This window comes from Lepidochelys kempii, chromosome 8 (genome assembly GCF_965140285.1).
Source record: "Lepidochelys kempii isolate rLepKem1 chromosome 8, rLepKem1.hap1, whole genome shotgun sequence".
NCBI classification, from domain to species: Eukaryota; Metazoa; Chordata; order Testudines; family Cheloniidae; genus Lepidochelys; species Lepidochelys kempii.
Window position 1 is genome coordinate 106,833,303 of NC_136387.1, and position 17,746 is coordinate 106,851,048.

Consider the following 17,746-nt stretch of genomic DNA (forward strand, 5'->3'; position numbering starts at 1 on the left):
AATCTGTTAGTTTGACATCAATCCTGGGCAAAACAATGGAATGGCTGATATGAGACTTGATCAATAAAGAACTAAAGGATAGTACTATAATTAATGCCAACCAGCATGGCTTTATGGAAAATAGGACTTGTCAAAAGAACTTAATATTCTCTGATGAGATTAAAAATTTGGTTGATAAAGGTAAGTGAGTTCACATAAACTTGGACTTCTGTCAGGCATCTGACTTGGTATTGTACAACGTTTTGATTAAACATTCACACTACACAAAATCAATACAACGCATATCATAGATTAAAAACTAGCTAACTGAAAAATCTCAAAAAGTGCATGCTAGTGAGGAATCAGAAATTAGTGAGGATGCTCTGGATGGATTCCTGCAAGGACTGATTCCCAACACATTCTTACTCAATATTTTTAATAACAAGCTGGAAGAAAATAAAATGTCACTGTTGATAAAGTTCACAGATGACACAAAGATTGATGGATAGGAAAATGAGAATGAGGATAGATCAGAGACATCTAGATCTCTTTGTAAGCTGGGAACAATTGAACAACACGCATTTTAATGCGGCCAAATACACGGCCATATATCTAGGAACAGGAATGTAGGCCATATATACAGATTGGAAAATTGCGTCCTGAAAGCAGTGACTCTGAGTAAGACTTAGGAGTCATGGTAGATAATCAACTGAGCATGAACTTGCAGTACAATATTACATCTAAAAGGGCTAATGTGATTCTTGAATGCATAATCAGGTGCATATCTAGTTGGGAATAGGGAGGTGTCATTACTTCTGTATATTGCGGTGGTGAAACACCAAATGGACTACTGTGGTGTTTCCACGCTTTAAAAGGAATGTTGAAAAATTGGAAAGACTTGACAAGAATGATCTGAGATCTGGTAAACATGTCTTATAATGATAGCCAAACACACGGAGTGCTACTGAAGAGAAGGTTAAAGATGACTTGATCATGGTCTATAAGTACTTACTCAGGGAGAAGATATCTAATACTTAGGGCTTTGTAATTTATCAGGAAAAGACACAAGATCCCATGGTAGGGAGCTGAAGCTAGAAAAATTGAAACTGGAAATAAGATTACACATTTTGGACAGTGAGGGTGATTAACCAGTGGAATAGTTTAACAATGGATGTAATAGATTTTCCATCAGTTGAAATCTTTAAATCAAGATAACTAGGATATGATGGATGCCAGAATCACTGGGTGAAGTTTTCTAGCCTGTGCTATGCAGAAGGTCAGACGAGCTGATCATAATGGTCTCTTTGGGCCTTAAACTTTATGGCTATATTAAATAGTCTTGCCCTGCCCCCACTATGCTAATTAGAAATAACCTGGATTTTTCTCAAGAGAACTAGTACATAACATTTGAACTCTGGGGAGAAGGTGGGACTAAGATCTATGGGTCAGTTATTTAAGAATAGGAATAGTTTAGATACAGATATTGAAGACACATTGAAACTACCCCAGATCCCTGTTCTCCTATATCTACAGTTCAGACATAATACTCTTAACACACCTGTTGGAAGGGTTTCCAGACATCTATTACAGAAAAGGAATAATACACCATTCTTCAGGCCCTAAAAGTTTAATTTCCAATAATTACACAGAACTCATAAAACTGGAACAACAGTGACAATAAGATAAATATGACAAAGGGGCAAAACCTATAAGAGACAACTCTTCTGAGCAGTGGTCCCAGATTTGGAAAAGACCTATTACACCTTCTATGTGCATCTCTATCAAAGCAAGTCACTATGAAGTGCAGTTTCAAATATAAATGTTTAAGTGTTAATTCCATGCTTGCTGAGAGACTGTCAGGCATTGGGAAGTGGTACTTTTACCCCACCTTTGGTGGAAGTGTCTGAAGGTGGCCCAAGTTTGGATTGGTATCTTGGATTTAGTCCTTGAAATCAATGGATCCAGACTGTTCTTGGACACTTTATGGAAACCTTTGGGTTTCCCTGTGAAAAAGGATTATAAATTAAAGAATTCCAAACTTAATTTCTCACTGATTGGTTCAACAATATGCTCCTTAGCTGCGTATTGGAAAAAGAAAGATACTCCTGACAAACTTACTTGGCTTAAAGGAGTCTGGGACAGAAATAGATCATATGGATTTCAGTACAACTTGCCTTCCTTTTTTAGAATTTGAACAAAACAATTTTTCTAAAACAACCAAGGCTGGATAGTTTAGCTGCTTCCCTTTATTATGTCTCCAATGCCTTCTTTTATGATTGCCATGTATACTGTACTTCTATTAAATTCTTAGAGTTACACTGATACGTCTTTCAAATTCTGTTTTATTTTCCAACTTTGTTTCTGAAAAGCATTTTGTTTAAAAAAAAAAAAAACTTCCAAATCTCTGAAAAGATCAAAAATGACCAGGTGATTTCTAAATCTCTTCAGAGTACTTTAGAGAGTGCCAAGTTGGTATTCAATAAACAGGTACTGGTCTTAGCTTACCCATGTACACTCTGAAGCCCTGTCTACACTAGGAAGAAAGGTGTTGAAGACATAGGAACATAAGGATTGTCAGACTAGATCAGACCCATAGACCATCTAGCCCAGTAACCTGCTGCTGACATTGGTCAGCGCCAGACACTTCTCAGAAAGTTGCACAAAACTCTCCAGCAGGCAGACAGGGGATAGTCTGCCTGTCCCTGAAGTTCTCATCCTAGTCCTTAATAATCAAGCCCTGAAGCACTGGCACAGATATTCAGAAGAGTAATTTTCAGGCCTCATAATCCAGCATTCTCCTCTCACTGTTAGCTATTTCAAAGCCTCTGCAGCCCAACCCTTCTCAGAGGTTAGGGGTACCCTTTTGATATGCAAATACTGTGGTGATCATTCTCTAAATCTACTCTCAAGCAAGCAAAATAGATTTTTAGCAGTCACATTCCTGAGAGAGGCTGTTCATCTCCCTTCACAGCAAATTGGGAGGTCTGCTTTTTGTTTGGTTGCTTTTTCTAGAGGTGACATACGCACCTATCAGTTCCAGACCTCTCCCCCAGACAGGGAAGGCAGAGACAAAGGACTTTTAGGTTCAGAAACTTTAAAGTATGGCTTTATTCAAATTTAACATTTTCAATATGCGGAATCAGTGAATATAAAACAAAGCCATTACTTCAGTAAAACAAGAGGTAACTATTTTATTCAGCTTTTAACATCCTCCCCTCCTTATTTAGTTACTCCCCTTTCTACAACAGATGTATTTTTTTACTCTCATACTACAAATGTGTTATAATGCTGGTGACATTGTTGCTAGAATTACATACAGTCTCTTGCATGTACATTTTCCATGGCAGATAGGCCAGGTAACAGACGGCAGAGACTGGAGATTAAGAATGGAAGCAGCTTCAAAGAAAATATTGTTATCTTGCAGCAACAGCCTCATTCTGGTGTGGCCCACTACCAGGCTGGGAAAATGAGAGCTGGCTCCCCACTGTCAGAGGAGACCAGCAGCACTGGGCATGCACAAAGCCACCTGAATTCTGACAGCACCAAGCAGCTCAGCGCTTTACTCATGCCTACGCTTCAACAGGATTAAAAAACTAGGTGTTTCCCTGCATCTTACCTTCAGGACCTGCTCTAGTTGGGGTGCTCAGAGGCTGCCTAAGAGCAAGCCTATCAGATCAGGTTCTGCACAAAATATGGTGGTAGTGGTGGCATCCACAAGCCCAGTGGTTAGCATACTCCCTCAGGATGGGGGAGAGCTGGGTTCAAATCCCTCCTCTGCCTGATTCAGAGAGGGACTTGAACCCAGATCTCCTACATCCCAGGTGAGCACCCTAACCAGTGGGCTACAGGAGGTATTTTGGAGTGGGGTTCTCTCAATCCCTCCTGTTGAAGATATTCCACTTTGTCTGGACTACATGGTCATTAGGCCAGAAAGAGTGAGTGAGAACAACACTACAGCTCAGTGGGATGAGTGGGCACTCACCTGGGCCAGAGAACCTGAGCATAAGGGAAGCACCAGCACTTCCTCCTTTCTTCAGAAAGGGCTGACCTGGGTTAGACATCGAACTCCAGGAGAGGGTTCACAGCACCTCTCTCCAGCCTAATTCCATTTGGGGAGCAGGGCTTTGGCCCCTCCCCCTCCTCAACATTTCCTATTGGCTAGCTAAGGCGGCTCCCCGCTCAGCATGCCAGCTTGTGCGTATCCCCTTTTTTTACACACCTCACTCTCCCCAGGTATTGTATAGGGACGCTGGGTGCCTAACTCAGGGCTGTGAATTCCTCTAGGTAGCAAGGCACCTAAAAGTTATGCATTGCAATGCTAAGCACTGGAGTGCCTAACTCCCCTTGTCAAGTATCAGAGGGGTAGCCATGTTCGTCTATATCCACAAAAACAACAAGGAGTCCGGTGGCACCTTGAAGACTAACAGATTTATTTAGGCATAAGCTTTTGTGGGAAAGAAACCAACTTCTTCAGATGCATGGAATGACAATTACAGATACAGGCATTATATACTGACACATGAAGAGAAGGGAGTTACCACACAAATGGAGAACCAGTGTTGGCAGGGCCAATTCAGTCAGGGTGGATGTGGTCCACTCCTAATAATTGATGAGGACATGTCAATTCCAGGAGAGGGAAAGTTGCTTTTGTAGAGAGCCAGCCACTACCAGTCCCTACTGAAGCCCAAATTAATGGGTTTGAAATTTACAAATGAATTTTAGTTCTGCAGTTTCTCTTTGAAGTCTGTTTCTGAAGTTTTTTTGTTGAAGGATGGCTACTTTTAAATCTGTTATAGAATGTCCAGGAAGATTGAAGTGTTCTCCTACTGGCTTTTGTATGTTACCATTCCTGATTTCTGATTTGTGTCCATTGATTCTTTTACAGAGAGACTGTCCAGTTTGGTCAATGTACATGGCAGAGGGGCATTGCTGGCACATGATGGCATATATCACATTGGTAGATGTGCAGGTGAATGAGCCCCTGATGGTGTGGCTGATGTGGTTGGATCCTCTGATGGTGTCGCTATAATAGATATGGGAACAGAGTTGGCAACGGGGTTTGTTACAGGGATTGGTTCCTGGGTTAGTGTTTCTGTGGTGTGGTGTGTAATTGCTGGTGAGTATTTGCCTTAGGTTGGGGGGCTGTCTGTAAGCAAGGACTGGGCTGCCTCCCAAGGTCTGTGACAGTGAGGGATCGTTTACCAGGAGAGGTTGTAAATCACTGATGATGTGCTGGAGAGGTTTTAGCTGGGGGCTGTACGTGATATCTAACACACACTCATCCGTGGCTATAGCACTCCAGTTGTGGAAAAAAAGTGCTAAATGACCCCAAAGGATATTGGGAATTGGGAGTGCTTTGTCCCAGGTGAGCCTTGAGTGGGCCTGAACTGTTATAAAAAGCCAGTCAACTGTGAACCAGCTGAGCGGCAAACAGCAGAGAGGCTAACAGAGGGAGTTTGCCTGGGAGTTCGCCCGGGGAGAGCCCACTGAGGCTTACATCTTGCTGGTTTCTCTGAGTAGTTACTACAACTCCTGAGGAAGCTCGTAGAAGGAAGGTAATATGGATGGGGACCGTTCAGCTGTTGTGACCTGCACTGGATGTGCCATGTTTGTCTTTCTTACACAGGACAGAAGCGACTTTGTCCGTAAAAAGTGCAAGCTGGTCTCCATATTGGAAGAGAAGGTTCAAGGTCTGGAGAAACAAGTATCGACCCTGCGTTGCACAAGAGAAACTGAAGATTTCCTGGACAGACGTTGGGATATGCTTCTACGGCCACAATGTTCTGAAGATTCAGAGCAGGCTGCACTGCAGGAACAGGAGGACGGTGAAGAAATTTGGCAGCATGTGACCTCAAGAAGAAGAAAGGGGAGTGTCCATGTACCAGCAGCGCAAATACAGGTAAGCAACCATTTTCATGTTCTCTCCACAGGTACTAATGCGGAGAGTGGACTAGATGATACATCTGAGGGCAGGGAACAGAAGGAGACTCCGCCGATTGGAAGGCATGAGATGCACTGTCCCAGGGATGGGGTTCCACAACCACCGCTCCCACGAGGAGGAGGTGGGTGGTGGTGGTCAGGGACTCTCCCCTCAGGGGGACTGAGTCATCTATCTGCCGCCCCGACCACAAAACCCAAGAAGTCTGCTGCTTGCCAGGAGCTAGGATTCACGATGTGACGGAGAGACTGCCGAGACTTATCAAGCCCTTGGATCGCTACCCCTTCCTGCTTCTCCACGTGGGCACCAATGATACTGCCAAGAATGACCTTGAACGGATCACTGTGGACTACGTGGCTCTGAGAAGAAGGATAAAGGACTATGAGGCACAAGTGGTGTTTTTGTCCATTCTCCCCGTGGAAGGAAAAAGCCTGGGTAGAGATCGTCAAATCGTGGAAGTCAACAAATGGCTACGCAGGTGGTGTCGGAGAGAAGGCTTTGGATTCTTTGACCATGGGATGGTGTTCCAAGAAGGAGGCGTGATAGGCAGAGACGGGCTCCCCCTAACGAAGAGAGGGAAGAGCATCTTCACAAACAAGCTAACCTAGTGAGGAGGGCTTTAAATTAGGTTCACTGTGGGAAGGAGACCAAAGCCCTGAGGTAAGTGGGGACGTGGGATACCAGGAGGAAGCACGAGCAGGATAACGTGAAAGGGGAGGGCACCTGCCTCATACTAAGAAAGCAGGACAAACAGCAAGTTATCTCAAGTGCCTATACACAAATGCAAGAAGCCTGGGAAACAAGCAGGGAGAACTGGAAGTCCTGGCACAGTCAAGGAATTATTATGTGATTGGAATAACAGAGACTTGGTGGGATAACTCACATGACTGGAGCACTGCCATGGATGGATATAAACTGTTCAGGAAGGACAGGCAGGGCAGAAAAGGTGGGGGAGTTGCATTGCATGTAAGGGAGCAGTATGACTGCTCAGAGCTCCGGTACAAAACTGAAGAAAAACCTGAGAGTCTCTGGATTAAAGTTTAGAAGTGTGAGCAACACAGATGATGTCATGGTGGAAGTCTGCTACAGACCACCGGATCAAGGGGATGAGGTGGACAAGGCTTTCTTCCGGCAACTAACAGAAGTTACTAGATCGCAGGCCCTGGTTCTTATCGAAGACTTCAATCACCCTGATATCTGCTGGGAGAGCAATACAGCGGTGCACAGACAATCCAGGAAGTTTTTGGAACGTATAGGAGACAATTTCCTGGTGCAAGTGCTGGAGGAACCAACTAGGGGCAGAGCTCTTCTTGACCTGCTGCTCACAAACAGGGAAGAATTAGTAGGGGAAGCAAAAGTGGACGGGAACCTGGGAGGCAGTCACCATGACATTGTCGAGTTCAGGATCCTGACACAGGGAAGAAAGGAGAGCAGCAGAATACGGACCCTGGACTTCAGAAAAGCAGACTTTGACTCCCTCAGGGAACTGATGGGCAGGATCCCCTGGGAGAATAACATGAGGGGGAAAGGAGTCCAGGAGAGCTGGCTGTATTTTGAAGAATCCTGATTGAGGTTACAGGGACAAACCATCCCAATGTGTAGAAAGAATAGTAAATATGGCAGGCGAACAGCTTGGCTTAACAGTGAAATCCTTGCTGTTCTTAAACACAAAAAAAGAAACTTACAAGAAGTGGAAGATTGGACAAATGACCAGGGAAGAATATAAAAATATTGCTCAGGCATGCAGGAGTGAAATCAGGAAGGCCAAATCACACTTGGAGTTGCAGCTAGCAAGAGATGTTAAGAGTAACAAGAAGGGTTTCTTCAGGTATGTTAGCAAGAAGAAGAAAGTCAAGGAAAGCGTGGGCCCCTTACTGAATGAGGGAGGCAACCTAGTGACAGAGGATGTGGAAAAAACTAATGTACTCAATGCTTTTTTTGCCTGTGTCTTCACGAACAAGGTCAGCTCCCAGACTGCTGCACTGGGCAGCACAGTATGGGGAGGACGTGACCAGCCCTCTGTGGAGAAAGAAGTGGTTCGGGACGATTTAGAAAAGCTGGATGAGCACAAGTCCCATGGGGCCGGATGCGCTGCATCCGAGAGTGCTAAAGGGGTTGGCGGATGTGATTGCAGAGCCATTGGCCATTATCTTTGAAAACTCAGGGCAATCGGGGGAGGTCCCGGACGACTGGAAAAAGGCTAATGTAGTGCCCATCTTTAAAAAAGGGAACGAGGAGGATCTGGGGAATGACAGGCCAGTCAGCCTCACCTCAGTCCTGGAAAAATCACGGAGCAGGTCCTCAAGGAATCAATTCTGAAGCACTTAGAGGGGAGGAAAGTGATCAGGAACAGTCAGCATGGATTCATCAAGGGCAAGTCATGCCTGACTAATCTAATTGCCTTCTATGACGAGATAACTGGCTCTTTGGATGAAGGAAAAGCAGTGGACATGTTGTTCCTTGACTTTAGCAAAGCTTTTGACACGGTCTCCCACCGTATTCTTGCCAGCAAGTTAAAGTAGTATGGGCTGGATGAATGGACGATAAGGTGGACAGAAAGCCGGCTAGACTGTCGGGCTCAAAGGGTAGTGATCAATGGCTCCATGTCCAGTTGGCAGCCGGTATCAAGCAGAGTGCCTCAAGGGTCGGTCCTGGGGCCGGTTTTGTTCAATATCTTCATTAATGATCTGGAGGATCGTGTAGACTGCACCCTCAGCAACTTTGCAGATGACACTAAACTGGGAGGAAAGGTAGATATGCTGGAGGGTAGGGATAGGATACAGAGGGCCCTAGACAAATTAGAGGATTGGGCCATGTCAAGGTTCCTCCCCCACTCTGAACGCTAGGGTACAGCTATGGGGACCTGCATGAAAACCTCCTAAGCTTATCTTTACCAGCTTAGGTCAAAAACTTCCCCAAGATACAAAATATTCCACCCCTTGTCCTTGGATTGGCTGCTACCACCACCAAACAAATACTGGTTACTGGGGAAGAGCTGTTTGGAAATGTCTTTCCCCCCAAAATACTTCCCAAAACCTTGCACCCCACTTCCTGGACAAGGTTTGGTAAAAAGCCTCACCAATTTGCCTAGGTGACTACAGACCCAGACCCTTGGATCTTAAGAACAATGAACAATCCTCCCAACACTTGCACCCCCCCTTTCCTGGGAAATGTTGGATAAAAAGCCTCACCAATTTGCATAGGTGACCACAGACCCAAACCCTTGGATCTGAGAGCAATGAAAAAGCATTCAGTTTTCTTACAAGAAGACTTTTAATAGAAATAGGAGTAAATAGAGGTAAAGAAATCCCCTCTGTAAAATCAGGATGGTAGATACCTTACAGGGTAATTAGATTAAAAACATAGGCAAAACCTTAAGTTACAAAAAAGATACACAGACAGAAATAGTTATTCTATTCAGCACAATTCTTTTCTCAGCCATTTAAAGAAATCATAATTAACACATACCTAGCTAGATTACTTACTAAAAGTTCTAAGACTCCATTCCTGGTCTATCCCTGACAAAACCAGCATATAGACAGACAGAGACCCTTTGTTTCTCTCCCTCCTCCCAGCTTTTGAAAGTATCTTGTCTCCTCATTGGTCATTTTGGTCAGGTGCCAGCTAGGTTACCTTTAGCTTCTTAACCCTTACAGGTGAGAGGAGTTTTCCTCTGGCCAGGAGGGATTTTAAAGGGGTTTACCCTTCCCTTTATATTTATGACAGGCCAAAAGAAATCTGATGAGGTTCAACAAGGTCAAGTGCAGAGTCCTGCACTTAGGACGGAAGAATTCCATGCACCGCTACACACTAGGGACCAAATGGCTAGGCAGCAGTTCAGCAGAAAAGGACCTAGGGTTACAGTTGGCCGAGAAGCTGAATGTGAGTCAACAGTGTGCCCCTGTTGCCAAGAAGGCCAATGGCATTTGGGATGTATAAGTAGGGGCATTGCCAGCAGATCGAGGGACGTGGTCATTCCCCTCTATCCGACATTGGTGAGGCCTCATCTGGAGTACAGTGTCCAGTTTTGGGCCCCACACTACAAGAAGGGTGTGGAAAAATTGGAAAATGTCCAGCGGAGGGGAACAAAAATGATGAGGGGACTGGAACACATGATTTATAAGGAGAGGCTGAGGGAGCTGGGATTGTTTAGTCTGCGGAGGAGAAGAATGAGGGGGGATTTGATAGCTGCTTTCAACTACCTGAAAGGGGGTTCCAAAGAGGATGGCTCTAGACTGTTCTCAGTGGTAGCAGATGAGAGAATGGGGAATAATGGTCTCAAGTTGCAGTGGGGGAGGTTTAGGTTGGATATTAGGAAAACCTTTTTCACTACGTGGGTTTTGAAACACTGGAATGCGTTACCTAGGGTGGTGGTGGAATCTCCTTCCTTGGAAGTTTTTAAGGTCAGGCTTGACAAAGCCCTGGCTGGGATGATTTGGTTGGGGATTGGTCCTGCTTTGAGCAGGGGGTTGGACTAGATGACCTTCTGAGGTCCCTTCCAACTCTGATATTCCATGATTCTATGATATGTGGGAATTGGGTACTGGTGGCATCATAAATGATGTGCAGCTCTTGAGCAACTGTCAAAAACATCTTTCTACTGGGGATGGGAGTGACATGGTAGTGTAGACATGGGAGCTGCAGGCAAATGACCCTTCTGTACTCGTCATCTCTCGTATGCGGAGGGCCATAAGACCATTGGTGATAAAACTGTTGAGATACCGGTCTAGGTTTGTAAGCTGCCTATGATACTTCCCTTTTGTGACATGCGTATCTACACCCAGGAAGTGGAGGGTGGCACTGGAGACCCTTGTGTAAGGACTCCATGGTGTTTTGGATCTCACTGGGAAACCCCAAAGTGTGCCATCGTGATTCACAGCACAGCACGATGGCCACTGCCATCGTTCTAGGTGAAGTGTCTGCTGCATCAACCACTAATTGAAGAGCGGTTCTAGCCATCAGCCTACCCTCTTCAATAACAGCTTAGAAGTGAGCTCCGTCCTGCTGTGGTCACTTGGCTACAAAATCTGTGAATTTTGAGTGGTTGAGACAGTAGCACTCGGCCAACAATGTCTGACAGTTCACTGTACAAAGCTGAAGACTAGTAGATGTGAAAACTTTGCTTCTCAAGAAATCTAGATGTTTAATATCCTTGTCAGGTTTCAGAGTAGCAGTCGTGTTAGTCTGTATTCGCAAAAAAAAAAAGGAATACTAGTGGCACCTTAGAGACTAACCAATTTATTTAAGCATAAGCTTTCGTGAGCTACAGCTCACTTCATCGGATGCATTCAGTGGAAAATACAGTAAGGAGATTTATATACACACAGAAGTTAATTGTATCCAATTTGCAAATTAATTCCAATTCAGCAGTCTCTCATTGGAGTCTGTTTTTGAAGTCTTTTTGTTGTAATATTGCGACCTTTAGGTCTGTAATCGAGTGACCGGAGAGATTGAAGTGTTCTCCAACTGGTTTATGAATGTTATAAATTCTTGACATCTGATTTGTGTTCATTTATTCTTTTACGTAGAGACTATCCAGTTTGACCAATGTACACGGCAGAGGGGCATTGCTGGCACATGATGGCATATATCACATTGGTAGATGTGCAGGTGAACGAGCCTCTGATAGTCTGGCTAATGTGATTAGGCCCTGTGATGGTGTCCCCTGAATAGATATGTGGACACAGTTGGCAACGGGCTTTGTTGCAAGGATAGGTACCTGGGTTAGTGGTTCTGTTGTGTGGTTGCTAGTGAGTATTTGCTTCAGGTTGGGGGGCTGTCTGTAGGCAAGGACTGGCCTGTCTCCCAAGAATTGTGAGAGTGATGGGTCGTCCTTCAGGATAGGTTGTAGATCCTTAATAATGCGTTGGAGAGGTTTTAGTTGGGGGCTGAAGGTGATGGCTAGTGGCGTTCTGTTATTATCTTTGTTGGGCCTGTCCTGTAGTAGGTGACTTCTGGGTACTCTTCTGGCTCTGTCAATCTGTTTCTTCACTTCAGCAGGTGGGTATTGTAGTTGTAAGAATGCTTGATAGAGATCCTGCAGGCGTTTGTCTCTGTCTGAGGGGTTGGAGCAAATGCGGTTGTATCGTAGAGCTTGGCTGTAGACAATGGATCGTGTGGTCTGGTCTGGGTGAAAGCTGGAGGCATGTAGGTAGGAATAGCAGTCAGTAGGTTTCCGGTATAGGGTGGTGTTTATGTGACCATCGCTTATTAGCATTGTAGTGTCCAGGAAGTGGATCTCTTGTTTGGACTGGACCAGGCTGAGGTTGATGTTGGGATGGAAATTGTTGAAATCATGGTGGAATTCCTCAAGGGCTTCTTTTCCATGGGTCCAGATGATGAAGATGTCATCAATATAGCGCAAATAGAGTAGGGGTGTTAGGGGACGAGAGCTGAGGAAGCGTTGTTCTAAGTCAGCCATAAAAATGTTGGCATACTGTGGGGCCATGTGGGTACCCATAGCAGTGCCTCTGATTTGAAGGTATACATTGTCCCCAAATATGAAATAGTTATGGGTGAGGACAAAGCCACAAAGTTCAGCCACCAGGGTTGCCGTGACATTATCGGGGATACTGTTCCTGACGGCTTGTAATCCATCTTTGTGTGGAATGTTGGTGTGGAGGGCTTCTACATCCATAGTGGCCAGGATGGTGTTTTCAGGAATATCACCGATGGATTGTAGTTTCCTCAGGAAGTCAGTGGTGTCTCAAAGATAGCCGGGAGTGCTGGTAGCGTATGGCCTGAGGAGGGAGTCTACAAAGCCAGACAATCCTGGTGTCAGGGGGCCAATGCCTAAGATGATGGGGCGTCCAGGATTTCCAGGTTTATGGATCTTGGGTAGCAGATAGTATACCCCTGGTCGGGGTTCCAGGGGTGCGTCTGTGCAGATTTGTTCTTGTGCTTTTTCAGGGAGTTTCTTGAGCAAATGGTGGTGTTTCTTTTGGTAACCCTCAGTGGGATCAGAGGTTAATGGCTTGTAGAAAGTGGTGTTGGAGAGCTGCCGAGCAGCCTCTTGTTCATATTCCGACCTAATCATGATGACGACAGCACCTCCTTTGTCAGCCTTTTTGATTATGTCGTCAGAGTTGTTTCTGAGGCTGTGGATGGCATTGTGTTCTGCACGGCTGAGGTTATGGGGCAAGTGATGCTGCTTTTCCACAATTTCAGCCCGTGCACGTCGGCGGAAGCACTCTATGTAGAAGTCCAGTCTGTTGTTTCGACCTTCAGGAGGAGTCCACCCAGAATCCTTCTTTTTGTAGTCTTGGTAGGAAGGTCTCTGTGGGTTAGTATGTTGTTCAGAGGTGTGTTGGAAATATTTCTTGAGTCGGAGACGTCGAGAATAGAATTCTAGGTCACCACAGAACTGTATCATGTTCGTGGGGGTGGAGGGGCAGAAGGAGAGGCCCCGAGATAGGACAAACTCTTCTGCTGGGCTAAGAGTATAGTTGGATAGATTAACAATATTGCTGGGTGAGTTAAGGGAACCATTGCTGTGGCCCCTTGTGGCATGTAGTAGTTTAGATAGTTTAGTGTCTTATTCTTTTGTAGAGTAGCAAAGTGTGTGTTGTAAATGGCTTGTCTAGTTTTAGTAAAGTCCAGCCACGAGGAAGTTTGTGTGGAAGATTGTTTTTTTATGAGAGTATCCAGTTTTGAGAGCTCATTCTTAATCTTTCCCTGTTTGCTGGGGAGGATGTTGATCATTACACAAAGTAAAACTATTTCCCCATGTTTATCCCCGCCCCTCACCCTCCACTGTTCCTCAGACGTTCTTATCAACTGCTGGAAATGGCCCACCTTGATCATCATGACAAAAGGTTTATTTCCCCCTGCTCTCCTGCTGGTAATAATAGCTCACCTTAAGTGATCACTCTCGTTACAGTGTGTATGGTAACACCCATTGTTTCATGTTCTCTATGTATATAAATCTCCCCACTGTATTTTCCACTGAATGCATCCGATGAAGTGAGCTGTAGCTCATGAAAGCTTATGCTCAAATAAATTTGTTAGTCTCTAAGGTGCCACAAGTCCTCTTTTTCTTATTTCTCAGAGGAGGAGACAGTGACTCCTCTGGAGATTCAGACTCTCCCAAGAAAGAGAAGAAAAGGTCTCAATCCAACAGCAGTTCCAACAGAGGAAAGGCACAGTTGGAAGATGGAGGAGGGGATAGGCTTCTGTCAAAGGTAACATCCCCTGGCAGAGTCAATCTCCCTAGTGCGAGAAGGCCCTGATGATGGGGGAAACAGAACCTCAGGGAGAGCACAGATGTCCTGCAGTGCAGTGTAAGTCTTGCCTCCCTAGAGTGCAAGCAGTCTGATACGTTCATGCTGGTGGGGTCGGAGGAAGAAGGCTCCATGTGACCGGAGTGAGAGACAGCAGCACTGCCATTGGTGGTAGAAGCTCTGATTGCGGCAGAACCAGCAGATTCCAACTTTTTGATTTGGACAGTACTGGTGGAGTGAGTGTCACTGGGGTGGGGTCCAATACTCTGGTCTATGGGCTTTTGAGACATGGCTCTGGGACTCAGGACATAATAAGTCTTCAGGGATTGAAAGAGCAGATTTGCTCGATTTAGGAGGAGCTGCGTTGGACATCTTTGAAGCAGACTTAAGAGGCAGACCTGCTCTTACGCTTTGTGCAAGCATTCTCTGCCTGCCCAATGAAAACCTGACGGGGTGGTCTGTGGGTATGGATTCCCCAGCAACAGTCAGACCTCACAGCAGGAGGCATGCTGTGTAACAATTCAAGCCAATGTACTGGGGCCGTGGGGGAGTGTTCCACAGCCTGGTTCTGACTGCAGCCTCCTGGCCTTCTCCAGAAGGTGTTTTCTAAGCCAGGGTCCCCTCACCTCATGGGTATGGCTAGAGAAAAAGCAGCATGTATTACACCTAGCCATGATGTGGGCCTCCCCAAGACAGTACAAACAATGCTGATGCTTGTCACTGACTGAGAAAGACTGGGGACATGACACACAGTTTTTGAAGCCCAGAGTTCTGGCCATAATCCAATACCCATAATGGTGTATGGGGGAAGGGAGTGCCCCCAAGGCAGGGATTCTATCTAACTAGAAAACTCTGCTAAAAGTTGTAAAACTATTAAAAACTAACTATAAAGAACCATACAAAAAAGCACTAAGGCAACCTTTGAAATATTCAGAGCAAAGAAATTGAAGGAGAGCTCTGGACTCTGGAGGTTCGGAGCCAAGCCACGAGGGAGCAGGAAGGAACTGGAGAGACAGTTGGCCACTCCATCCTTTATTTGTTTGGTTGGAAGCACAAGGAACGTAAAGGACGCATAGTGGCCAAACAGACACTGCTTGCAAGAATTCTCTGACTCCACGTGCATGCACACACCCACAAAGGAATACACACAGGGACCAGCACTCGAAGAAGAATCTCAGCTTTCATTTAAGAAAAAAAATTCCAGACATCATGATTTCTGGGAAAAGCTTGAAAAGGTGACCCAAAAGTATCAGAAAGACTCAAAAAACAAAAGGCAAATAAAAAGAACTCCAACATTATTTTTAAGCCAATCTCATGATTCTGGGAACCTGATTCATTGTTTTTGAACACTTGGGGTTGACAATATCACAGCAGACTTGTTCAGAGGGGAAGATGAGGAGACTAGTGTGATATTTCATTGGAAAAAGTGAATGAGATACAGCAAGACCAGCAGACTTGGGCTCTCTAAACACTATTTAGAAAACTCTGCTGCCCAGCTCCCGAGCACTTGAGGGCCAGTTTGCCCTTGTGTGCAGGTAGAGGAGATTATAACCCCTCCTACCTCAGATAGCTAAATTTACCACTAACTGAGAAGGTGCAACTCAGTGGAGCTGCACTTGTAGTTTCAATGGAGTTGCACCTGCTTACACCAGCAGTGAATTTGGCCCTGAGCCTACACTCTTTGTTGATCTACTGCTTACATCATTGAAGATACCATACTGTATATTCATAGGGTGAAATCCTGGCCCCACTGAAGTCAATGGCAAAACCCCCATTGATTTCCATAAAGCCAGGATTTCACAAGGGGCATCCACTGGAACGGGAATAGCAAAATAATGCAGCAACCATCTACGAGACAAGCTACCTATGAGTACCATATTGAGGTTCCCCTGAGACCTCTTCCACTTGGTTCCCCACAAACTCGGTTCAATTCCAGTCTCATCACTTGGGTTCCTTTACTAACATACAATCAAATTACGTTTGAGTTGATCAGGCTCAAGCATAGGGGGTGGGTACAGAGTATACCACACATCCAAAGCCACACAGCAAACCTCTTCCTTTATATACATTTATACATTACATTGTATTTACTATACATTGCATCACATGTTCTGGGATTGGCTTGGTCACTTTGTAGGAACCAATCCACGTACAGCACACGTTGTCCATGCATGACTCTCTCTTTACTTCACCTTATGTTCCAGGTTTATCTGATTCATTATTATCTTGTCAACTATAAATGGTTCCCTGGGTATCCCCCCTTATCTTAGCTAGTACAGTTATTCTGTTCCCAGCCTGCTGATCATTTCTGGGGAGACAGGATTAGGGAGGTAAATGGAAGGCCTCACTCAGCCAATTACTCACATCAAGCCAGGCCGACATAGGATCCTGCATGCAGAGGAGGTAAGCAGTTGGGGAAGAGCAGGGCTGTAAAGTACAAACACTGGGGAACTGATCACTTACTTTGGGAAGATGGAAGTCATGAGCGCTGATGCATACCCAGGTCTGCAAACTCCCTCAGAGAAATTTGCATACTTTGATGCTAGCTCTGGAGGCCTGTGGGAAAAAGAATGAGAGTCAAGACTTTCCAGGGTATGTAAGTGCTGAGTGTGTCACCCTGACTGATCCTTTAGTATTTAAATCTCTTCCTTGACCGTGCTTCTCCAAAACAGCTATGAAGACTATTAACAGAAACAAACTTTTTTTGTTTGTTTTTTACACAAACATGGGAGAATATCAAACCACCGTGGGGTCAGAAATATCTGAAACACCACTAAATCAGGTTTCAGAGTAGCAACCACGTTAGTCTGTATCCGCAAACAGAAAAGGAGGACTTGTGGCACCCTAGAGACTAACAAATTTATTTGAGCATGAGCTTTCGTGAGCTGCATCTGATGAAGTGAGCTATAGCTCACGAAAGCTTGTGCTCGATTAATTTCTTAGTCTCTAAGGTGCCACAAGTCCTCCTGTTCTTTTTACCACTAAATCACTACTTCTGTTGAGGGACTTCGCACTCTTAGGAAGGTGAAGCTCCAGGAAGGAATTAAAGCTATCTAGATACTATTTCAGACTTCTGTCTCTCCAAAAGGAAGTGAAGATTAAAAGGTAACAGAGAACCACTTGTTCAGGCTATTTTTCTACTACATGCTAGAAGTAAGATCTCAGTGGAAGTATTACTTACAGGACAAGTTTCAAACATTTTAATCAAATTACAAAGCAGATTTCTACTGGCCGACAGTCATCAGCCACTGTTTAGACTTTAAAGGGGATGGATCCTCTGGGCATCCAAATAGACAGCGCTGCCCTTGTTCTATTGGGAAGTGGCCTAATAGCACAGCCAGTCACATAACTCAAGGGTGGAGAAGTGACTGCAGAAGCCTAATGAAAAGAGCCGTAACTAACACACAGGCTACGTGGTTAAAGCTTAGCATTTGGAGAGATTTCAGAGTAACAGCCGTGTTAGTCTGTATTCGCAAAAAGAAAAGGAGTACTTGTGGCACCTTAGAGACTAACCAATTTATTTGAGCATAAGCTTTCGTGAGCTACAGCTCACTTCATCGGATGCATACTGTGGAAAGTGTAGAAGATCTTCTTATATACACACAAAGCA

The 17,746-nt window shown here is 44.9% G+C and overlaps 1 protein-coding gene across 3 annotated transcripts in view; it reads right to left on the reverse strand.

Moving 5' to 3' along the window:
• Positions 1-17,746, reverse strand: part of ST3GAL3 (ST3 beta-galactoside alpha-2,3-sialyltransferase 3) — a 358,610-nt gene that overhangs the window by 184,886 nt on the left and 155,978 nt on the right. For all 3 annotated transcript variants that reach the window (XM_078854144.1, XM_078854143.1, XM_078854145.1), the window contains one exon: positions 16,600-16,692. In XM_078854144.1, the coding sequence (XP_078710270.1) occupies positions 16,600-16,692 (93 nt within the window). The remainder of the gene's footprint in view (positions 1-16,599; positions 16,693-17,746) is intronic.